Here is a 19,829-nt window from a genome sequence, read left to right on the forward strand (position 1 = left end):
CTTAATTTTTTTTCATTCATACGGAAACAAATATTTCAAACCCTTATTTTTTAAATAAAGAAACACAAAAACACTGAAATTTTATTTTCCCGATTAGAAACTCCTCTTTGTGATTTAAAAGTATCATTATCTGAATGAAATCTACGTAAGAAAACGAAATATTATTTTATTTTGTTGAAGTAGATACTTCAATCTTAGTGTTTCCATTCGTTTACGTTTTATTTTCCCCACATGACGTGGCCCAAATGACAGTTCTCTTTCCAACATCTTTCCAAATCGCCGCCCGACAGTTCGCTAATAGGAGTAGTTCTTTATTGAAATAAGTATTAAAATGCGGCCTTAAAATAAATCGATATACTTAGAAGTTTGTCATTGTCTTAGGTATGTTTTAAAGGAAGTTTCAATCAATTTTAACTTGTAGTGTCACATAAATATTTAAAAAACAAACGTTAATTAATCCCTGTGTTGTGTACTTTGATTTTGTAATGATACTCGTTGTAGATTGGTGACGTGACAAAATGACGACTTACGAAGAGTTTATTCAACAAAATGAAGACCGAGACGGTGTTCGGTTTACGTGGAATGTCTGGCCATCGAGTAGGATCGAAGCCACCAGATTGGTCGTTCCCTTGGCATGTTTATACCAACCCCTGAAAGAGAGGCCCGACTTGCCCCCCATCCAATATGATCCTGTATTGTGTACCAGGAATACCTGCAGAGCAATATTGAATCCAATGTGTCAGGTCGACTATAGAGCCAAACTATGGGTCTGCAACTTTTGCTTTCAAAGAAATCCGGTAAGTTACATACTGATCGTTTTATATTTATTTAGTATACCTACTATTGAATAATAAAATATATCGATGTTTATTTACTATACCATTAAAAGTTTTCAAATATAAAAATGAATGTCTCATCACTGAGATGTCCCATTCTGAGGAAACATGATTTTTAATTACACCGAAACCTCTTTTTACACGGTGGATAAGTTCCACGCAGCACCGATTAAAAGAAGTATACTCAAAAATAACAATACTTAAAGGAATTACTTTCACTGTATAAAAATCAATTCGGAATTTCTAAGAATACAAAATGGCTCACTATTTATTTATTATAATTACTTTAAAAATCGCAAAAAGATTATTAGCTATCACTATCAGACAAAAGGCATACCCGTTAAAGTACGCATATTTGGGTACAACACCACTTTCATTGCTTGAGATATCCAGAGGCCGTGTAATTTTTCCATCTAATTTTTGAGTTCACTGGGTTTGAACAAAAATTTGGTTATGGGATCTCTGAGACTGTTTTCTTGTGAGTTCCTTGTTTGATTCTTGGTAACGAGCCATACAAGCGGTCAAATCATCTTGAAATTGTAGAGAGATGTAGGGAATTCCAAAAACGAATAATATTGGGTCTATAACTTAAAACCGGAATTCGACACTACATGTCAACACTTGTGTATATGCTGTAGCAAATCATTGACATGCATGGTGGGAGCCAGAGTGGGAGACCAGACACGAGACATTGATTTTCCAACATGACAATGCTCGGCCACATGTTGCTCAACCCGTTAAAAACTATTTCAGATTGGCCTTCTGACTTCTATTTGTTGCGCTCGATGTAAAATGCACTTTTTGGAATACGCTTTACTTTAGTTCAAGGCATCAAAAATTGGCTCGATTCGTTCTTTGATTTAAAAGATGACCGGTTTTTTGGGATGCCATCCACAAATATCCAGAAAGATGAGGAAATGTTGTAACTTCTGATGGACAATACTTTGAATAACAGAATTGTACAAGATTTTCTTTAATCAACGCTCAAATTTCTTAAAAATTCTGGTTTTTAAGTTATAGTCCTAATATAATTTATACATTTATATTATTATTACAAATTGCTAAATTAATGTTCAAATGTTTTTATTTTGTGCTGTGTGAAAGTACCAGTGTATTTTTGTACTGTGGGTACAGAAATATTTTTTTCATAAAAAAATATAAATATAATTTTATTGTATTTTCAGTTTCCACCTCAATATGCGGCGATTTCAGAGCAGCACCAACCCGCGGAATTGATCCCCAGCTTCTCCACCATAGAGTACACGATAACTCGGGCGCAGGCGATGCCCCCTATTTACCTGTTAGTGGTGGACACTTGTATGGATGAGGAGGAACTCGGTGCACTCAAGGACTCCCTTCAGATGTCCCTCAGCCTGATGCCACCCAATGCTCTCATCGGCCTCATCACATTTGGAAGAATGGTCCTCGTGCATGAATTAGGTAACTAAACAGTTAGCGTTAATACTATCTTCAAAGGGCTTTTCTTTATTCGGGGGTGAAGAAAAAACGATGGATGATTTTTTTATTTTTCTATCTCTCATCTCTTTTTCATTAATTTGTGTTCAGTTGTTTGATTGCAATAATTACAATAATAAATGTCAGATAAGTCATAAGCCCTGTGGATTTTTAGATTTCCATATTCTTGGTGGTGTTTCGATAGAAATAAAATTATGTTATTATTGCAAAAGTGGTACTTGTAAGAAATTTTCTTTATTTATTTATTATAATCTTACTTTTTTAATGAAATATTTTCATTTGTTATTTGTGTGATTTCTTGTTTCGTCTCACTTGAGACAGGTGTTTAGGTTTTCACGGCCGCTGTTATCAATATGTATCTTTTTTGGGTCATCCCGTATTTGCTTTCTAACCAAAGATTTTGCACAAACCTAGAAATTACGGCGCACAAATAATAAAACAGACAATTAATTACAATGTATTTACATAAACATCCAAATAACATAAACAAAGACGGTGAGCTGAAATTAAATCAACATGGTTTGCGGCACTACACACTACAAAAATTACACGGTATGTGCCAACTGCAACACGGTACAAAAAACTAATACATAAACACATATTTTTTCTACAAAACACACAGTTTACATTGAAGATGGCTCCTGCAATGGTTTCCAATATACATCAGATTACTCAAAAAAGATACATATCGTCTTACTTTGTATTATTTTGTAATTTATTTCTTTTTGCTTTAGTTGTAGTTATGATTACAAATTTTTTTCATAACATCAGAACAATACATGTTTATTCGTTTATTTGTACATAATTAGATATTATTATATTAGTCTTTACTCTCTTGTTATATTAATAACACTAATGTCTGTTCATCCCATGACAAACTATTAGTCGATAGTTTATCAGAATGAAAATTATAAAATATTGATTATGTAATTTTTAAAAAATAACCATTAAAAAAAAGTTTGTCGGCCTCGTGGTGTAATGGTCAGCGCGTTTGCCTACCATGTGAGAGGTCTCGGGTTCGATTCCCGGCATGGTTGATATGAAATATTTATTTAAAAGAGTATTTTCACACTAGAATATTTCATAGTCCCTGGACTTGTACCTGAAGCGTAAGACTGATCATCTTACCTTCATGTAGCAAAAAATAATCAAGATACACTGCGATTGGTGTACCAATTTAGGTACCGAAACGGAATGATGATGATGATTAAAAAAGTTCTCACTTTCTGATGAAATATCTATCAATATTGATAAATTGACTTGTCTATAAAGATTTTAGTAATTCAATTGTTTACTTCAAAACTGTTTTTTATTGTCAAATTATCAACTTTAATGACTTGCCATTGGGAATCTTTTTAACAATAGGGTATTTTCATAAACTGGGGATATGATTTTTAATGTATTCAGTATTTAAATAATATTTTTACGATTAGAACCATATTACTATCGAAATCTGAAACGAATGTTTTCATTTATAATTTCCTATTTAAAGTTTGATAGAAATAAAACGGCCCGTAACTAGCCAAAAGGTTTGATGACGTCACGCGTGACTTATATATCCTACATTCACTCAAATTCTATACTGAGATACTACGACGCGGGCGGCTTGTGGCTTTTCATTTGTTTTTTATAGTTAAATTTCGTCTTTTCCTTTGTTTTTTTTTTTTTTTTCATTTATAAACATCCATAGCATTATGACTGAAATTGTTTTTTTACGAGGAAAATCCGATAACTTGCCCAAAATAGATATAATCATAATGGTTATTTTTTTCTCATCCAATACAAACTTTTTAAGTTCCGAGTATAGAAATGTAAAGGCCGTAAGGTAAGCAAATATATAATGTTTGCTTCCAGAATGTATTCATTTAAATAGTTGTATTATTTGCATGTACTATAAATATATTGTTTCGCGTACATTTAATGCAAAAGGGAAGTAACGTGACTTTGACACAACATAATCCATAAAATACCATTGCTTGTAAACATCTCTGTGGCTCGAGTGCGTGTTAATGCCTTTTTTTATTAAATGTGATTTACTTATTAATATATCAGCTAGGGTAAATTACGGAGACAATGCCATAGATTACATTCAAATAAAACGGGCGGGTGATATTTGAATGGTAAAAGGTCGAGTCACCCTAGCAGAACATAAAGTTAGAACCAAATCGTACTCGGTGACGTTGATTTGCGATGAAGTCTAGGAAATAATAGATCCCTGCAAGTGTGAACACTGTCCAGCATCTCGGTCAGTTGCCATTTTGTAAATGCAATAAATTTCACAAATAAATAAGGTAGGTTTTCATACAGAAATTTTTTAGTAATTTTATTTTTTATTCATATGGAAAACCAACAGTTCCACAAATTAAACTAAGTAACCTAAGTACAGAAATATAATACAAATTTAAACAATAATGTTCAAAGAATAAACTATTTTAGTATTGTAGTACCTGTCAAGCTTTATAAGTGCTAATTTCAGTATCTACTGTTAGTAAATGTTTATAGTCTGCAGTCTACATCATAAAATATAGTATTTTGTACTGAACAAACCTACGGAAAAAAGAATAGTGGTTTGTTTTTTTTAACATCTCGTTTCATAACGTTCAAATGAGTTCAACCATTTTTTCTGCATTTTTTCATTAGGTACTAGGAATGGCCAAAAAAGCTTTATTTTGCGTCTTCACCGTAGTGTTTGTGCACATCGGAACTAAACAGTACTTGTATCTTATAACTAAAGACATTTTATGCGCGTCAATTAGTTAAAACAGTGTAAAACAACCGATTACAACAAAAACAACAGGTAGGCTACAAATTCGTATGAATTTGTTTGAACGGTCAGTCAAATTCGTAACGCGTGACGTCACAAGCCCATACGGCATCCGAATGTTCGTTTTGGCGCCAATTCAAAGTATACGTTTTTAAACCGCTCTGAAAAATTAACGCGTGGACATAAAAAAATAAAAACTGTACAGTTACCATCGTAATTTTTTTTCCTATTTTTTTGCAAAATAAAAAAAAAACGTGAAAATACCCTATTTTGCTGTCAGATTTACTACATATTGCTTTGGAATGCATTATAGATAATTTTTTATTACGTATTATATTATTGACATTGTTACACGTAGATATATTATTATTTCTGTTTGATTAAGCCACACTTGTTCTAAGTTTACCTGGATTTATATTGAATACGTAGATAATTATTACATCTTTTTTATATTTTTTTCTATTGATACAGATGGTATTAGATAACGATATATCTACTTCATTTAATAATTTTTACTCTTAAATACCGAAAATTTCATTTTTAAAGATTTAAGCCTTCCTTTTCTTATAATATATTACATGTTCTACGATGCATTAACCCTTTATTGGTCACCTAGAACCAAAGTTGTTTATAAATATACCACCAGAATTGAGATATTTATTTTCTATTATGTTAATAATAAGTCTTATGTCACAATAGTATCGTAATACCGTAAATTGGTTGATAAGACTCAACTTTTTCAAATGCAATAGGTTTATTATCTTAAAAAAGAAAATATTTAATTAGGTTTGCAAGATGTAAATCAACACAAAATACGAGTTCTATGAGGGGTTAAAATGTATAAATCTGTTTATGCATTCTTAAAAATAATAATTTTTATTTATATGAAAATATGATAAAAAATCTTTTATTTCTTGTACCGATCTAAGGAAATGAATTAATATAGTAAAAAAATCATATAAGTAAGTATCTTTTCACTGTTGTTTGACATAGTAAAGAATTAGAACATATGGATCCTCATGCATCAGTGAAGGCACTACCTTCAAATACCTGAACTTTCAATGCTCCTTTCGCTGTGAGTTTAGGAAATTATATGGAGGTCTTACGTTGGATATTGTAATTTTTTCTCATGTCAATTTTTTGGAACGGAAAAGTTGCTTATTGCCGATCGAGAAAAGCAGCCCTAAAGAACTCTCTGTAATCTGGTAGCCTTAGCATCTTTGTGCTGAAAGAAGATAATCCAGAAGAACATAATATGCACTTCATTAGATTGAGAAAAGAGGGAAGTGAATTCTTCACTGACTGTGCTTGAACTGATTGAACATGATCAATTTGCCGAAATGATTACAAAACTTTTTAAAAGCCTTGAATTTCTTTTTGGAAGCCACCAGATCTGTATATCCGATCTATAACAGGGCCACGGATAGTAGCGAGAAGCTCCATTTGGTAACCATAGAGAGGGGGAAAGGAACAAGACCACAAGATGTGTTCAGAAGACTGATTAGTACATCAGAGGTGCGAGGCTGTGAAAGTGAAGTGATGTTTCGGAAAAAACTTAAAACCCACTTGTTCTCTAAATCATTTGAATAAATCCGTAGCACGTGACAACAAAATAAATTATTTTAATCAAATTACAAATTTAAAGCTTCAATTAAATTAACTTAACAGTAGAATCACCATGTAAAGCGCCCTTGAGGTATTTTATTACGAAAATGGCGCTATATAAGTTATCCACAATAAATAAATAAATAAATCAGCAGCCGCACGAATCAGCAATATAAAAAAAAAATAATTTGTCATTAAATTTATCATGACCTGATGAAAACTCCGTAGTCCAGCGATCAGGGATAACCCAAGAAGATTTTAAGTGCTGACGGATTGAAGGAAATATATCCGAGGTATCCGAGCGCTGGATGTCTAGTTGTGGAGCTATGGGGTCACCGAATTGTTGGTTGATCATCAGTTGTGGCGATCGGCTATTTCATGGCTCTACTGTACGTTTTGTAGGTAGGTCATGAGCATGCTTACTATGTACTCTCGCGTGGATGTTTTTAGTCTGTTCTATAGACTCAAATACAATCCAAGAGTTTGATTGAAATCTTCCATTCGACATCTCGCACGTAGCCCACTTTGTATCCTAGAAGATTGCTTAATGAACCACCAATGATTAAAAATAAAAGATTCCGCGTACATGAATATAGAACACTTTGAGGCATCATTCTTGTATTAAATTCAGTTTCAAAAATCTATTTCCTCTACGGTATATTATAAATTTAATAACATCAATTTTTATTGTATTTAAATTTTCATGAATCACAGAGTAATATTTTGATGATGTGCTAATCACTTATGGTAAGAAGGTTGATACATTAATTAATTAATTAAATATTTCAGGAACCGAAGCCATTTCTAAGTGCTTTGTATTCAAAGGGACCAAAGATCTGACTGGCAAACAAATTCAAGAGCAACTCGGTGTCGGGCGAGTGACTCAGGGGGCCCCCCAGCAGCCGGGAAGGGCGCCCCCGGCAGGGCCTGCCCCCACAACGCCAGCCAACCGCTTCCTCCAGCCCGTGAGACAGTGTGACATGGCCCTCACCGACATGATAGGAGAATTGGGCCGGGACCCGTGGCCTGTTGGGGTGGGCAAGAGGCCCCTGAGATCGAGCGGAGTCGCGCTGAGTCTCGCCGTCGGGCTGCTCGAGGTAGCGTACCCAATGAAAGTACTTTCTTCACATTCCCGAATACCGTTTTTCCCTCACAAAAAAAAACATTTTTTTGTCAAACATCGAGTACCATTTTTTATTTTCAATTGCAATTTCATAAACAGGGATTTTAATTAAATTGAACTCTACTGCTATCATTTCCCCTTTAACTGTGAGTTTGGCAAATTATATGGAGGGCTTATGTCAGATATTTCATTATTTCCCGTGACCAAATTTTTATTACATAATTTTAATTATTGATTGATTTGGTGTTTATTTTGTAGAACTCCATAATTAAACTTTTAATATAAGAAATCAAACACTGATCTGCGTCTACTGAACACTTTATTTTATTTTTACAAATATAAAAACAAAAATTTCGTGACAGTTGGTTCGCCTTGTCAGGGCATTTTCAAACGAATGTCTTTTGAAATTTTATTTTGTTCATTGATTAATTTCTTTTATTATAAGTTTAATATTAATTACATAATCTGTTTATTCTCTTGTACGATCTAGTTAGAAAAATCCTTTACCATTATTTGATTGCTTCTCATCATTATTTCGAAGGATTACCTGACTACCGGTGCCCTTCAAACGAGTCATCAAAAGACTAATTCCATAGTCATGCAATTAACACAGCCTATTTTAATGTTATTAACATTATAGGTGGCGTACCCGAACACGGGGGCCCGGATCATGATGTTCCTCGGAGGGCCGTGCTCCCAAGGCCCCGGCCAGGTTGTCAACGACGAGCTGAAGCAGCCAATCAGGTCGCACCACGACATCCACAAAGATAACGCCAAGTACATGAAGAAGGCTGTCAAGCATTATGAATCGTTGGCGATGAGATCGGCTACCAATGGTCATGCCATTGATATATACTCCTGCGCTTTGGACCAGACCGGTCTTCTGGAAATGAAGCAGTGCTGTAATTCTACCGGGTAATTTATTTTTTCATTTTATTAAAAATACTTCTTGACCAGATTAATATTCATTGGTCCCCATATAAAAGTATTATTACTGTAAACTACTTTAATTTATAACAATTAATGAAGTCATAACTTAACCCATAATTTAAGAAAAATACCCCAAAATTTGTGTTAATTTAAAATGCTTGTATTTCTTTTTAAACACCAAAATTTAAGTTTCTTTTAATAACTTTCAATCCTGTTCAATTCAACACTCTAAATCAATAGATTTTTTTTTGCTTATTTACTTTTAAGAGTACCAATGTACCTAAGATTAGTCTAAATTTTGAGAGACGTAATCTGCCTGTTGAAAAATAGTTATATTTTAGTTATATAAAACTTTTAAGTACATATATTTAACAGAAATACCTTAAAAATGTTTTTTTTTTATCTAATGCGTTAACTTTTTTTTTAATGGCTCGATTTTGAAAGAAAATGGCAAAATTTTATGATTTCCTTATTTTTCGTGCATTTTACTAGACTACAGCCTTAAGACTGCTAACAAATTCCTCTTCATTTTAGTTCTACAAAACTTATTAAAAACGTTTTATCTGAAAAATTATTGTTTTTATCTAATGTTTATTTACTTTATTTTTGGCAAATGGCGTTTTAAAATTGTAAAAACAAAATCATTCAAAATAATTCTTTCTTTTTTATCACAGTACAGCCTTAATATTTAAAATTAAAATGACAATTTATTGCTTTTGGGAAATTACGTTCCATCCACAAGTCTCGTATATTTAGACTATAATATTTTATTTACATATTATTCTATAGAAAGCAACATACTAGTTAGGAAGAGTTATTAAATGCTTAGTAAACAATAATACAAAACTGAAGTTTATGATTACCCATTTGGCGTCGAGTATTTCTATCAATGTTGTCTGTTTCAGTGGGCATATGGTGATGGGTGATTCATTCAACTCATCTCTTTTCAAACAGACATTCCAGCGAGTATTTGCTAAAGATCAGAAAGGAGATTACAAGATGGCTTTCAATGGTACACTTGAAGTCAAGTGTTCTCGAGAGTTGAAGAGTAAGTTACCGTATTCATCTACGTACATAAATATACATGTTTAAATTCATTTAACAATTTATAATATTTAGTCTTCATAAAATAGCAAATTATGTAATAATTTTTGCGGCATAATAAACAATGTTTTGAGTATGTCCAAATGTTTGCAGACAGGCTGGATTTCCTCCCTAGGGAGTTATTCCGATCTTAATTTGTTGCACCAGAGAGGGAATATGGAAGTCTAGGTATTTACAGGGCTTATGACCTGTCATTGCCTGGTTTAAGTGGCCACTTCTTCACAAAAGTCGACACATGGAGGAGTTGAGGAACTGTGGATGTTTAAACATGGGCGGAATGGTGAATGTTACACAGTGTGTAAAGTGGCCACTTAAACCAGCCAATGACAGGTTTATAAGCCCTGTAAATGTCTAGACTTACATATGCCCCTCTCAAAAATTATTTTCCCTCTCTGTTGCAACAAATTTAGATTGTAATAATAATAAATTCAGTTATAATTTCGATTTTATTTAAAAATACATTTTTGACCATTGCCTGAAATGAATTCAATAAATTTGCACAAAACTGGTTAGTGGGTTTGCATAGAGAGAAGTCAGAAGAGATAAATAATATTAGGGATAATAGGGTATTTTTACAAGTCGCGAATAACATAATATATATTTATAGCTGATTTTTACGATATAATATATATTTATACTGATGATAAAGGTATCAACGTATTCAATACAAGTTTTCATTTATAATTTTTGGGTTTAATTAAGCACATACAACAGCTCGCAGTTGGCATCATGTCATTTAAACATTATGACCGTCAACTGCGCTTCTGAGAAACATTGTTTACAAGTTTGACACCAAAATGTCATGCGTGCCATGCGTTTGTCCCACAGGGCGTGAAACTTCGAGTTTTAGGGTAATTAAATATCTCAAAACCACATAATATTTCCTGATTTGCGAGTTTGGCATTGTCCTTTTTTTCTTTTTTTTCAGTTCAGTTCAGTGCCGAAATACAGCATTTATTGGCAAAAAAATCAAAGTACATTCTAGCAATGCAAAATAATTGTTTGACGTGTAAAAATTGCAAGAAAGTATTCCTCGCAGCTTCACTAGATACAAAAATACCTGTGCTAAAGCTACATATATTGTATTTGTACCAACTTGTAATAACAATTATACCTCGAATTCATTCATTAGACGTACCTGTAGAAATTATTATGGACTTAGTATTGATATAGACATTTTTAACTGCACGTTGCATTTGTACAGAAAATTTCTTCATGGGGTCGATTATTTGGGACAGTTGCTGAATGTGCATCTTGAGTGGTTTATGCTATGTATATGTGCCGCATGTAATGTATATGTTTGTGTATGTTTTATATGTGCGTTCATGTGTGTGCGTGGATGGCTCGGAGTGTACATTAGGTATTTTAATTTATTTTAATTTATTACCTCCATGGAAAACGCAAATGTCAACAATTATTCTTTTCTCACTTGAAATTCTTATTTATTATTTTTTTTGTCACATTTAATGTTTATATCTTTTGCATAATTTATGAAAACTTAATTGGTCTTTTTATGTTAAAAAATTGTTGTTTTTAATACTTATGTATGACTGTATGTTTTCTGAATAAAATAAAATAAAATAAAAAATATATATAAATAAACTTTCTATACTAATAGTAATACTATATTGTAATAAAAATGAAGAAAATACAAAAATAAAATACTTAAAACCTGATGATATAATAATGTCTGTTAATATAAATGTCATTTTCCTTTTTGAATGGCGAATTTGTATTTTTTTAATGAAATTGTGGTTTCAGTTTCTGGTGGCATTGGATCCTGTGTATCTCTCAATGTGAAGAGCCCGTGTGTATCGGATCAAGAGATGGGAATGGGAAATACTTGCCAGTGGAAATTGTGCACGTTCAATCCGAATTCCACCATGGCGTTATTCTTTGAGGTATCAATTTTGCTGGCTCTTTATTAACCTCTTCGTGAGCACAGAAACAGGCGAATTGTCCAAACAAAAATTTACCCAGAGGAGTTATTTCCAAAATGATTTAATATAACCAAAAACTAGTTTTGATACCTGCTATCAGTTTTATTATGCTCAGTCGCTGATTTCACGGGTCCTTTGTTTTAGGCATAGAATTAAGAATAGTCCAGAAGGAGCGTAGAATAATATTTGAATACATCGGACTGTGTCCAATAATTCCCTCACTATGCCTCACTATCGCCGCGCACATTCGTAAAGTCGCCGGGTAGTGTTGCTTGATGGGAAAAAAAAATCATTACACAAATGTGAGGTAAAAAAAATCAATCTGTTAATTTCTCTAAAATTTTATTGTGCACGCGGAAATATTGATTGACACAATAGAGTAGATAAGTAAAGGGTCATTTCATAAGAGTAATTGAATTAATGAACTTTAAACTTAAAATATAAAACAAATTTTATCTTACATGAAACGGATATTTTTATATCATGTTAAATAATATTTGATGTTTTGAAGATAATGTCGGTCAAATGTCCACCAGAGTTGTTTAATCCGAGATTCAATTTTCATTCATTCTCTCATAAAATCAGCAAAGTAGGGTTAAAAAAAATACTACCCTGGCAACACTAACGAAATTTCCATTTTGTTTCTTCGATAATCTGACAGATGGAAAAATAATTTAAGTTTTAAGTAATTTATTTGTTATATACACTTTCATTTGCTAATTACACATGAAATGTGATTGCATCCTGTTTCTTTAAGATCCTAGCAGTATTTCTACACTTTAAAAGGACACAACACGGCATAGTTGAATTCAAATCAGGAGTTGCGTACTGAGCGGCGTCTACAAAGAAACTAATGGGTCAAAACGTAAACCTCCTCATTTATGAGTAGTTGAGTCGCTTTCTGTTTGATGTGCGTATGCGGTTTCTGGACATTTCTTAATTCTACGGTTTTAGATTAATAATTCTGTGTCTTGGGTCTAAAAGGCCAATGTTGAATTTAATTTTTTTCCTGCCTACATTTTGTAGAGGGTTCATATAAATTAAAAAATAAAAAACCCAAAAAAATATGTATACATATACATGTGTGGTAGTGTTTTAAATATATAATATCAAATTGAATAAAAATAATAGATTGATGGTTATCACATACATGTCTTGTTTTTGGCTAGTAAAGTAATGTATTTTTGACTGTCTTAGAACAGAGTTACTAACCCAGTTAGACAGTCAAAGTAACTTAGTATTAGCCCTTTGCTCCCTTAAAGTAAACATTTGTCCTGGTGCAAAATAACTCATATATCTCTTATATGATAATTAATTTATTGTAACAAATCACTGCTGGTACATATTTGTAAGTTTTTTAGTAGTTTTGGCCATTTTGAAGTAATTAGTTCGAAAAAAAATATTCCCGGAGATCAGTTTTGCGTAGACCTGTCACCTGTTTCATTGTGTAAAATTACTACTCCTTTACTAACTTCAATATTATATTAATGATAGCAAGTAAGTACTTTTTTCCAATATTTTTTTGTTCAATTGTTTTTGAATTTTTTTATGTTTATATTTTAATACATTTCTTTTTACATATATCACTATATTTATTAAAACAAAAAAATCCACATAGGCGTATTCTAAATTTATAATATATTATGAAACCTATGATGTGAAAATTAAATAGATACAAAATATAGAAGACAAAATCGGGTTGTGGTCCCGTGGCTAGTGTTGCGGACTCACGGGCCAGAGGCCCGAGGTTCAAACCCCACTCTACCCCAACTTGTTTTTTTATATTCTAATAGTAAGTTATTTACAACTCGTTGAAAATGGCCACCAAAATTGAAATATTTGTGTAAATTATAAGAACGCTAACATTTCTTTTTTATTAAAAAAAAAAAAATTAAAATAAAGGGAAAGTTACGTTTAATTTTTTAAATAATGAATTATAAACAATGTTTTGAGTTTGTCCAAATTTTTGTGGACAAGGACTAGATTCAACTCCCTGGGGAGTTGTTTAAACCAGCCAATGATAGGTCATAAGCCCTTTAGATGCCTAGACTTCTATATTATCTTCTCTAAAATGTTCTTCATCTCTGTTGTAATATGTAATCAATTGTAATGTTGGTTTGTCATTTATTTTTGTAAATACATTGTACCAATAAAATAACATTTTTTATATATATATAACAATTGCCTGAGGGTATAAATTTGTGCCATTGTTTATACATGGAGTTTCCAAAAAAAGGAAAAAATCAAAAACTACTTAGGGGTGAAAAGTTTAATGTAATAATTTGATGTATAAAACAAATTAATGAATGAAAACATTAAGAAAAGAATCAGAAATTGGGTTCTTAAATTCCCTACATCGGTACGCAAATTACGGTGGGGTACATTGAAGTAAATAAGTAAATCTAAATTTTTAAAATATTTTATAAATGTACCATGTTTTTACTCAGTGGGGTCCCAGAGCTCCCTAAAATAATAGTGAGTCCCCGGTGAGTCTCATGGTAATTAACACGTTGACAGATAGACATTAATTACGGAATAATTGTTTCAGGTGGTAAACCAGCATTCGGCTCCCGTTCCTCAAGGTGGACGGGGATGTGTTCAGCTCATTACCCAGTACCAACACTCCAGTGGTCAGAGGAGGATCAGGGTGACTACGGCAGCTAGGAAGTATGTCCCCTGTTAAACCTACCTGTTTCAAATTTTATACTGTATTTCTATAAGTATTATTTGTTAATTTAGTAGTTTTTTTTTATACATTGTAGGACATACTCTGTACTGTATTATACTCATACTGTATTTCAAAATACTGTACATTCTTTTATTTATTGATACTATACTTCTTGAATTGTGTGTAGTTTATGTACCTATGATTTATATAATTTATATTTAAAAGCCTTAAGGGCATCTAATTTAATTTTAAAATACAAATAAAATAAAAGTATCTAAGTTATTAACAGAGTCAAATTTGGAAATATATCTTCAATTTTTTATTTACAGCTGGGGAGATGCGGCAGTAAACCTCCATCACATTAGCGCCGGGTTTGATCAGGAAGCAGCCGCGGTGGTGATGGCGCGCCTGGTTGTCTACAGAGCTGAGCAGGAAGATGGCCCCGATGTACTCCGCTGGGTAGACCGAATGCTCATTCGACTGGTAATAGATACATCTCTAAATAATTACTTTTTTATTGGAAAGTCAACACACACTTATTTAATCCTAAGATACATTATTAAAAACAAATGTAATAAAGTCCGATTAGAGACTTCTGTTTGTAACTCTATTGTATTATCTCGAACCTCGCTATTTTTATAAAATTACTTACTATCGGAACCACCGTAGTATTGCTGAAATCAGTTGGGATCAGAAAAATTGTTTTTTTATAACCAAATTTTCCATTACGCATTAAAATGAATTCTACCGAAGTAAAAAATACTCTCAGATTTCCGATGCCATGTCCCAAAGTCCTTGATTACACATATCATGTAATCATTTACAAGTATTATCTTGAATTTAATAAATTTCCCTGTATTTTATTTATTACATTTTTTAATGTTTAAATCATCTAACATTCTAGTATAAAAATCTGAAGGACAATCATAAGGGATTTATTATGTAATATCATCATCATTATTCTTTTAGCTGCATCTAATGGTATATAGGGTATTGCATTGGTACACCAATCACAGCGTGTCTCATACATTCGTTATTATCACATGAAATAAGGATGATTTGTGTTTATTGGATCTTCAAATAATCTAAGCTTTTAATAATTCAACTAATTATATTTATAAATTTGTATAAATGATATTAATTATAATTAAATTCACAAGTCTTATACAAATTTATAAATTAAATATCGTAAAATGTCACACCATGAAGTCAAAAATGTTTTTATAATTTAAAATAAACTTAAAACTAATTTACCCAAATGTTTTTTTACAATAAAGATAAATTAAAGACACTAAAAAAATTTTACCTTTTCGTAGTAATTTCAATATAACCTATATTTAGTAAGATTTTAAATCATTAAAACTATGTGTCTTATGATTATTTGTACACTGGGTTCTCAACATTTGTAAAAAAATGATTTTAATAAAAATTTAAATTCATTTTCAGTGCCAGAAGTTTGGTGAATACGCTAAGGATGACCCAAACAGTTTCCGGCTATCGGAGAACTTTAGTCTGTATCCTCAATTTATGTATCATTTGAGACGATCTCAATTCCTGCAAGTATTCAACAACTCTCCCGATGAAACCAGCTTCTACAGGTATGGAATACTATCATAAATATATATTTATTGATCACAAGTCTATTTACATCATAACTACTTCATATTATTTAGTTTCATATTAAATTATCTTGCTTAAGAAAAAATAGTCTATGTTTCATAGAATAATATGTTGCAAAAGTTTTCATGCACTATTTTGATGAAAATTATTATTAAAAATATGATTATTGTAAATTTATTGTCAAAAAATAAATGCGACATTAAAATTGAAAAAAAGTAGTCTCAAATGCATTTTACTGAATTAAATTTTAATATATTTTTTATTTGATGAAATACTAAAGCTAGATAATCATTAAAACAAGAAGCTTTTTCTCATCAGTGCTAAATGCACACTAATGTTGCTTCCTTCCATATATTTATTTAAATCTTCAAGTACTTTGGCTGACTTATTGCTAAAAGCAATATCTTCCAGCCAACCAAAAAACAGACTGTTCAAAAGAATAGTTTTTCAAAAATTTGTCCTAAGAAACCAAAATGTATACAAAATATATTAATTAAAAAGAACAGCTGTTTTTTAATGGGGAGATCCTTGCACATATTAACAATAAAAGTACATTATGTTATACATATTGTACTTCAATTATTACTATTTCAAGAAGAAATAATCACAGACAAAAGTCGAGGAATTCAAACTTTACACACACCTTTACTTTTCATAATATGTATGTTTGTGAATATTGCTATACTATACTATAAAAGAGTAATGTTCTTATGAATTATCTTAATATTTAGATTTCCGTAGCCATTTTCAACAATTTTTAAATAAGTCACTATTATAAAATTATTGCAAGTTGTGGTAGAGTGGAGTTCGAACCTCTGATTTGTGAGTCTACAACACAAACTCACTTTAAATCAATAAAATGATTTATAGTACGTATACCTACCTGTTTTTTATTATTTATAAATTACTGAACAAATAAATACAGTCATCATTTCCCTAGCCACAAACTGTATCTTTTATCCGTCCGGACACAGAATATGTAGGAAGTACAATGGTTGTAAAAATATGTGTTTGTTTCATTGTAGGCACATGCTGATGCGAGAGGATCTCACCCAGTCCCTCATTATGATTCAGCCCATTCTGTATGCCTATAGCTTCAATGGTCCACCAGAACCCGTCCTCTTGGATACCAGCTCCATACAACCTGATAGGATACTCCTCATGGACACCTTCTTCCAAATTCTCATCTTCCACGGAGAGGTATTAACAATATTATTTGAATGGGAAACAGCATTAAATCATTTTTTGTCTTATTTTTTCATCTTTTTGTGTGATTATCCAAAAATTTAAATCTCCATACTGTATAGAATTCAACGTAATTTATTGTTTATTCCAGACAATTGCTCAATGGCGAGCTCTACGCTATCAAGACATGCCGGAGTATGAGAGTTTGAAGCAACTATTGCAGGCTCCTGTGGACGACGCTCAGGAAATTCTTCAGACTAGGTTCCCTATGCCTCGATACATCGACACGGAACAGGGTGGCTCACAGGTAAACAAATATCCATGCATAATATTATTGTACAGCTCTGTCAAGTGCTTTCCCAATTATTTATCCAATTGGCATTTATTTTTGCAGAATTCCATTCAAATTAGAAACTCAATATTAAATCAAGTTCTTATTTGAGTGGATTTTAAAATTATTTTTTTTATTTGTAGACTATTCAACTAAGCCAATTTTTTTTTAAATATATTTTTATGTATCGTATTTTCAGTGCTATGCTTTTTAAAATTTTGTAATTTTGAAATTACTCCGCCTGTATCGGAATACATAAAAAATAATGATTAGCTATGGAGTTCTACAAAAATATCTGCAAAATACATCAATATTATCAAAATATCATAACAAACATATTCCTTATTTTCTGCTTTCATTATAGGCTCGGTTCCTTTTGTCTAAAGTGAACCCATCTCAGACCCACAACAACATGTACGCCTATGGGGGGGTAAGTTCTTCATACAGTAAATATATCATTAGTAATTTATTCAATTAGCATTTCATATCAAGTATCCTAAATTATAATTTCAAACACTAAATTGATTTTTGATTTATCCGTTGTTTTGGTTTAGAAGTTGATTAATAATAATTTTTTTTCTACATTTCAAAATCAAACTCATTTGTTTTTAATCTTAGTTAGTAAGTCAAGTAAATCCAATAAGCAGTTGTCCTGGCTGCATAATATAAGAGTAGCGCAGGACCAAGATGCTTTCGCTGTAGGGATCGCCAACGTCGAGGGGACCTGACAAGGCACCGCAAGAAGAAGAGTGTACACCTCTCCGTGCATCTAGTCAATTTAAAATTGACCTAAAATCATAGTTTCAATTGCTGTCTTTATTTTATTTATTTATTTATTTTATTTTAATTATTTGGATAACCAACAGCTATAATTATCTCATATTTATATAACAAAACAAATAAGCCAATTACAGGTTTTCACAAGTAGCATCACAGTAAGTTAAAGAAGATTCTCGAACATAAAATGAATAGTAATTAAATGTAAATTTAAAAGAAAAGAAAACATACTACGAGTTATTTCGAAAGCAAACGCCGTACGTCATTAAGATTATTTGCAAATAAATCTATGTTAAATGATTTATTTATTACATTAAAATTATTAAAAGTTCGCCATAAATATGAATTTTGCCTATAATTAGATGAAACAAGAGGTATGTGAAGAAGAGGGTTATTTCTTAAAACTTTGGAAGGAACATTGATAGAAAGTTTGCAAAGTAGTTCAGGACAGTCAATTGAACCAGAGGCAATTTTAAGTAAATAAATTATATCCGCTATTTCACGACATTTTTGCAGAGGCAGTAGGTGGTGTAGGTGGTGTTATTTGTAAATAATATTTAGCCTCCCGTCAAAATGGCAATGCCTGTTATGAAACTCGACTGGTCAATATAAAAAAGTTGTTTAAGCTTAAAAAACAGGTTTTCATTTATGTATGTAGTTACATAAATAGTGAAATGAATTGTTTAATTATAATTTTTTAATGAAAAGTTTCTGGACCGCATCGGGATAATTTCAGAAATCAGATTATGAACATTATGTTATAATAGTACAGCTTGGGTGGTCAAATTTTTAACCATTACAGGGCGACCTGCTCTTGAAATTTTTAGCGGTGGTCTACGAACACTGAAAGCAGTCATTTTAAGCTAAAAATAAGTTTAAATTGAAAATAAAGATAGATAGTACCAATATCAAGTTATCTAATAACAGTAATTAATGATGACTTCATACAAACATAAAAATATTATGTATGTAAATAAAACAAGAATTTTTATGTATGTAAACAAAACAAATTATATATTATCAGAGGGCGCGCTGGAAACATGACATTGCATATTTTCAGCAAGCTTACCATAATTTAGTTCATAACTACTTTTAGCTATTCGTAAACATGCTGCCAAATAGTCATTTGTCAAACGGGGCGATGTTTTGTTTTAATTGCATTAATTGTAGAAAATGTAGGTTTACAGAAGAAAGTGGATCCAAAAAAGGGCAGGCGACTAGGAATGGATACGCGGTCGACGCTTTGGCCACCCATATTGAAAAATTAAGTTGTAATTTTGCTTGTGTCCTAGCTACGTAAGATTGAAAGCATTAATGAGTTTGGTTTTGAAAATACCCACAGCAGATTTATTCAGATTGGTTCTTTTTATTTGGCTGCATATGAATATGCTAGCATGAATACTTATTTATTTTTTTCAATTAATATTTTATTTAAATCCTTGCATTTACTATTTATTTTTATGACAGTCA

General features: G+C 31.7%; 1 protein-coding gene across 1 annotated transcript; it reads left to right on the forward strand.

Annotated features, from left to right (window-relative positions):
- Positions 1 to 254: 254 nt before the first annotated feature.
- Sec23 (transport protein Sec23) lies at positions 255 to 18,104 on the forward strand. The gene is made up of 13 exons (XM_088233816.1): positions 255 to 381; positions 502 to 797; positions 2,021 to 2,276; positions 7,471 to 7,778; positions 8,445 to 8,719; positions 9,640 to 9,782; positions 11,600 to 11,739; positions 14,327 to 14,445; positions 14,776 to 14,929; positions 15,893 to 16,044; positions 17,092 to 17,266; positions 17,403 to 17,558; positions 17,947 to 18,104. The coding sequence occupies exons 2-13, from the start codon at positions 519 to 521 to the stop codon at positions 18,058 to 18,060; spliced, it is 2,271 nt and encodes a 756-aa protein (XP_088089942.1). The 5' UTR covers positions 255 to 381; positions 502 to 518; the 3' UTR covers positions 18,061 to 18,104.
- The last annotated feature ends 1,725 nt before the right edge of the window (positions 18,105 to 19,829 follow it).

The sequence above is a fragment of the Micrasema longulum genome, unplaced genomic scaffold (assembly GCF_059751315.1).
Source record: "Micrasema longulum isolate JH-2025_06_02 unplaced genomic scaffold, ASM5975131v1 h1tg001149l, whole genome shotgun sequence".
NCBI classification, from domain to species: domain Eukaryota; kingdom Metazoa; phylum Arthropoda; class Insecta; order Trichoptera; family Brachycentridae; genus Micrasema; species Micrasema longulum.

Bases quoted from the DNA above. Each gene is read 5' to 3' on its own strand.
- Sec23 (XM_088233816.1), top strand. From the start codon at position 519: ATGACGACTTACGAAGAGTTTATTCAACAAAATGAAGACCGAGACGGT. The intron at 798-2,020 runs GTAAGTTACATA...TTGTATTTTCAG, and splicing joins TTTGCTTTCAAAGAAATCCG to TTTCCACCTCAATATGCGGC. The intron at 14,446-14,775 runs GTATGTCCCCTG...TTTTATTTACAG, and splicing joins GTGACTACGGCAGCTAGGAA to CTGGGGAGATGCGGCAGTAA.